The sequence below is a fragment of the Atta colombica genome, unplaced genomic scaffold (genome assembly GCF_001594045.1).
Source record: "Atta colombica isolate Treedump-2 unplaced genomic scaffold, Acol1.0 scaffold34, whole genome shotgun sequence".
Classification (NCBI taxonomy): domain Eukaryota; kingdom Metazoa; phylum Arthropoda; class Insecta; order Hymenoptera; family Formicidae; genus Atta; species Atta colombica.
Window position 1 is genome coordinate 441,890 of NW_017259448.1, and position 6,021 is coordinate 447,910.

Genomic DNA, 6,021 nt, shown 5'->3' on the forward strand with positions numbered 1-6,021 from the left:
TCACACACATAGAAAGAACGATTCTGAAAAATTTAGTTAGACAACAAATTTAGTTAGACAACAATCTGAAAATAATTTTGTTGGAATATCAAAATAATTACATAGAATGTTCAAGCTAATTGCCACAATATCAACATTTTTGGCAACATTGCTCTTCCTGCTATAGTGTTTTACAAAAACTATAGTCGTTTTTATAGTCCAACAGAATTGTTTTCAGATCTGTATCTATTTCAATTTTCATAAACATTAATAAAACTAATGTTTTTTTTCTGTATATTACGATTATTAATATATTTTTTAAATTTAGTAAATAAATAACTGATATCTTGATATTCATACTTATATAATAAGATTATGTCTAGTTTCCACACTTTGTTGAATTTTTAGATCTGTATCTACTTCAATTTTCATAAACGTTAATAAAACTAATGTTTTTTTCTATATATTACGATTATTAATATATTTTTTAAATTTAATAAAGTAGATAAATAACTATCTTGATATTCATACTTATTGAATAAGACTATATCTGGTTTCCACACTTTGTCAGGTGGTAACCTGAGGACACCGATACCGCCGTAATCTGCTTCATCCCATTGTAATTGATAGTCCATCCATACGAATCTCAACCATACGTTCGATTTCATAATCTGATTCTTTTCGTTCTGAAAAATTTAAAGAATTTGATATGAACGAAACATTTTTTTTTTCACATTTCTTTATATCATTTAAATTTACAATTCTACAATTTCTATCATCATCTGACAAATTTGCGTGAACATGAAACAAAACAAGAAAATCTCACCACATTGATCAGTTGCACGAAGGCGAGGCCAAACTTCACGTGCACTTTCTCCGTCATATTTTGCACTGGTCGGATGAGCTTATTGTATCCTCTGAACAAGTCTCGTACCAATCTCTCTTCATCTTCGGAGCATAAACCTGCAAGTAAGACGATTAACCCGATTAACGGAAACGTCCGATCGATGGAATCACGTGAGATAAATTGCGCAAATTAAAAATTCGCACGCCGCTTCGTCACGCACTCTACTTTTTTCGCTTTCTCTAGGATGTCAAAAAATATTAGTTTATTCCTATATCCGAACACTAAACTTTTTCTAACTTTCGCACGAATTTTTCAAGCTTCATTTTGTCGCTCCGAAAACGGGTCTTACCGACGCACAGAATCGCCGAGATCAGGAATAGTCGCACGAGACGCAGGCAAAAATACATTTTGGGCGGGTTCGTTGTGGGGTTGGTTGTGGTCCCACCCGAACGCTCGAACGCGCCGCGAGCACAGCCGCCACCACCGTCGTACCTCCACTGCCACCACCACCGATCAATATAGAAGCGCAGACGCTGGCGAATAATTGCATTTCCTTCCTTGCAACCCGACAGATCGAACCCACCCTTGTCGAGTAATTGAGATCCTCGTCATCATATATTCTCACAATCTTCGAAGATCCATCGTTAAAGACACTATTGAAATTCCCATACGATCACTCCACGCAAAGGGATGTTGTCAAGGGGAAGGAAAACACCACCGGACGTAGCGAGATTTTCAACGTGTCAGAGTGAACTGAGCTACCCTCGACAGGTTGGCAACTAGGGGATGGTTGGCCGTTCTTGCAACGAATGCGCTGCTTTACCGAGGGATTCTGGACAAGTCGTGCAGAGTAGAGTTTTATAGAGAAGAATTGATGAATCCAACGTTGATTTCTGGATTTTGATAATAAAGTTTTTATAGAAAACTCTCCTCCTTTTCAAAGAAATAATTAAATTAAAAATATTGCAAGAGAGAAAGGAAGTATTTTGCAGAATAATTTATATTTATTCGAAAAAACAGAAAATAGAATAAATATTAAACCGCCTACAATATATTTAATAATTTATTATGAATAACATACACTAATAATTCAGTATTGTTCTTATTTAATTACAAAATGTGTGTTAACAAAAATATACTCGGACAACACATACATTACTGAATTTGCGCATAATTATTACATTAATGCATTAATTAATAATGCAATTATTAATTAATACATTTAATAATTTATATGTTTTTCACATTATAAGATAAAGATCTAACTTTATATAAAATAATTCTAAAACAGTTATATGCATAGATTTTTTTACAAAATCTTCTTTGAGATGATTATTAAAATTTTATTATTAGATTATATTATTAGATTATAAAATTTTCTACATTTTATATTGCGTATAAATCTATGTACTTTGAAATTTATTTAGAGAAAGCTCTGCTAAGGCTGCAATTATGGATTATCTCATTTTCTAACTTTTCAGTGACATACGCGTGTAGGCCATGTTGCAGGGAAACAGCAATATTATGCACAAGTTTCAAAATTGTTTAGAAAACACGTGTCTATATTCGAGAAAGTTTCTTTACGCATTATCCCTCATTATTATGCTAACGTAAATGCATAACGTAATATCCATCATATAACATGTATAATTATGTATCGTGAAATATAATATTATCAGTATTTTTCATAAGAAATTTAGAGGTCTCGAGCCGCGGCTTTTGCTGAGTTTTCCAAATTGAATTTTAAATTTATCGTCATTTACATTTCTATTAGCTCGTTACCCATGCATTACCTTTTCATAGAACGCGATAATCGGATGGAACCTGACGCAGAGGCCACAGTAGTGATTTTATAATCTCAAAGAGATTTTGCGTAAAATGTTTTAAAAATCTACTCGTGTTTCATTGAGTTTATTAAAAAATTTTATATGATCTTTTTAATTTATTTCTTAATTATAATATACTTATTTTTATAATTTACAATACTTTTAGCTTATGTTACCTTTGTAATAACGAGCATGTTGCAAATTACAATTAATCTTAGTGCATTAGTGCTTTCCCCTAGTAATTGTCCTCTGCCCAAAATTAGGTAAATATCTTTGCAAGTCATGCTAGTACTGGCTAGCTGGCAACACTATGCCTGCTAAGTTTGACCATTAGGATGCAACAACATGCTGCGGTAAACGCTGCTATTGGAACACCATTGGCAAGAACATACGGAACAGAATCAGTATGACATTACTGTACAGTAAGCTAGTACTTTGAAGACATTGCTGATGTAGTTAATATTAGCGGATACTGGCTTGAATTAATGGTAAGGAGAGATTGAATTAATGATAAGGAGAGATATGTATTGTTTCTCTCAAGATTCTAACACAGCGTATAGGATAAAGTATACAGTGATTGATCATTTGTCTATGTATTAAAATCCAAGTCAAATTAACAGCTAATTTCATAACATAGTAACAACTGATTTTTGTTAACTTCATATATGAATAAAATATTCAATTTACAGTCCGTTTTTTATTTTTCTGACCGTAAATTGAAATCACAAGAAAAACTATAGTACATAATTAAGAAATACTTAACAGTTTAGTTAAGCGTACGTATTCAAATAGGTAAATTATATTATTATTAAACAATTAATGATATAACTTTTGTTTATCATATATGGCTAATACAAGATTATGAATATTTCCTACATATTAATTGTTTTAATTCATGCAATAATTACGAAAATGTAATTGAGAAAGTCCATTTTTTACGGTTATTCATTCATTGTAATTCACACATTATTCACTAATTAATTATTCCTTATAAATTACTATTTTAAGATGTTATAATATTGTAAGTTTAATTTTTCATGAAAATACCTAAAGTAAATCGTATAAAATATATTTAAGACGCACTTAACGATCTCGAAGATACCGACAAAAGGCTAAATAAAGCGGCATGAATATAGACCTAAGATCCGAGCAGATGAAAATTTGTAAATATTAATAAAAATCTCTTTAAACATTTTTAATATTTCATTAAATTTATCTCTTCTTCACTTTCTGAATTTTTATTTTGATGGTTTTTATACTAATTATCAATCACTGTTATTTTTTTTATTCTACAATAACTGTAAAACCTTTTATAATAACTGTATTCTATAATAACCGTAATAATTCTATAATAATTGTAATCAATAATAACTATCATTTTCTAAATAAAAGTTTCTGTTGGAAAAAATGAAAAACTCTTATTCAAAGTTTTTTGTATTTGACATATTCTTTGAATCTTACTTAACGTTTGCTTTGCATCAAATTCAAAGTTCAAATAACTTTAATAACTTTAATTACAGTAATTATAAGCGCTTCAGCACTTAGTTAAGTGGTCAATCATTGTACACTTCACCCTATATTGAATAATACTCCACAATTTGTATATAATTTTGCGAATTATGTAAAATTATTATTGTTAGATATTAATTATTTTTGGCATTATGCTGTAGTTTGATTCAACTTCAGTTAATTTTAATTAATCCTTTCAGATCCTGCGCGCGTACATTGTAATGTACATCAACTCGAAAACATTATTCTTCGAAATTATTTAATTCTATCGGCATCATCAGAGATTTGATGTACATTATAATGTATATATGTTGGAAATAAAGTCAAAATTTTGAAAAAATTAATTGTTTAGTATGAATTACTTATTAAAGTGCATATGAATTGAATAAAAAAAGTTTTTTTAACATGATTCCTATAAAATCAGGTCCGAAGGTGTTAGTAGTGGAACACCACAGTGGAATAATTTCCTGAATATAAGTTAGTCATGGAATAGTATTGTTGCGGCACTACGTCTCTATTTTAGTCACTATTGAAATAGTTTGACAATATAACTGGCAGTTTCTCGATAGATTTTTATGATACAGAGATATCGTAAAATGCACCATATCGAATATATATCGGCAACTGCAGACTAGTTTAACGGCGTCGTACGAATTACGTCAGGAGCAATCAACGGCGGCTCAGTTGACCAGAAACAATAACTCCGGAAACTCCAAATAGACGGATCGGGTAATAACGGTACGTTCAGTAAAATAACGGCGAGCGAAATCCGTGGTGTATCGCACCTCACACAGGAAACAAAGCCGTCTCGTTCGTCTGCATGCATTGGGAATGGGGCGCATGCATGCGCGCTGGTCCACCGCAAAGCTACACGCGCGCATGCGATCGTGTATGTATGCATCGGTACGCGTTATTGTTTGATCAAGCGACGCCGACGCCCGCGTGCAACTGCATCGAAGTAGACCATGTATGACGAAGCACACAACTTGGCCTGTGCAATGAAACTGCATGCAACGTTCGCTTTTTTAGGAAAATATTTGCAGTCGCAGGCATGGTTCGCTTTCTCTGCCTCGTGCGCGCGTTCATCGCGCGGAGAACTCTTCAAAGACTAGCTATTCGCGTTTAAAACGTGGGATAAAACAAATTTCAAAACTCGATGTAGCTCAACATGAATTATTTGTTTTTGTATATTTTGTTTTAACTGAGTATATTGTCAACGCTTTGTAGTAGGATTTGTTTTGTTCAATGCGAATAACATTCCAAAAAAGAAAAAAATAACAGCGCAAATAACGAATGTAAATTTAAATATGTACCTACGTCATTAAAAACTATTACTTATATATTTTTCACGTCCGGCATAGCTTAGAAAAATAACGCGATATTGATTATATTATATATGTCTATCATTCGTAGAGGAAAAAGTGATAATGTCGATAAATTCGTTTTTTATGTGTAATTTTTTATTTTTTACACACGAATATTCTGTACATATTTGTAAGCTCATATTGGGTTATTTTGAATTTTTCTCTTATTTTTTAGTTGCATTCAAATCAATAATATTATAAATGATAATTTATTTATATGTATTTAATATAAAACATAAATTTGAAATAATTAAGAGTTCACAAAATTAGAAAAATTGTTTAAATAAAAAAAGATATAATTGATTATCTAATTGTGATGATAAAAAAGACCTTTCTTCCTATATTTTTACAGAGTTTAATTTCTTCAGGTCTATTTGATCTGTTTTCCTTTAAGTTCAAATAACTTGAATTCATAGAAAATTCTGAATGTATTGAGATATTATTAAAGATTTAGAAGTTTCTTTTCATGAATACGTTCTCCTAGCAATATTCTTGC

General features: G+C 31.2%; 1 protein-coding gene across 2 annotated transcripts in view; it reads right to left on the minus strand.

Annotated features, from left to right (window-relative positions):
• Window positions 1–1,376, minus strand: part of LOC108690635 (acetylcholine receptor subunit beta-like 1) — a 7,052-nt gene extending 5,676 nt beyond the window's left edge. The window contains exons 1-3 of one of the 2 annotated variants that reach the window (XM_018198024.1): window positions 1,319–1,376; window positions 806–942; window positions 511–665 (exon numbers count right to left, since the gene is read on the minus strand). In XM_018198024.1, the coding sequence (XP_018053513.1) occupies window positions 511–665; window positions 806–942; window positions 1,319–1,376 (350 nt within the window). Of the gene's footprint in view, window positions 1–510; window positions 666–805; window positions 943–1,175; window positions 1,263–1,318 lie in introns of those variants that run through there. The other variant, XM_018198023.1, reaches the window with a different exon arrangement.
• Window positions 1,377–6,021: the final 4,645 nt, after the last annotated feature.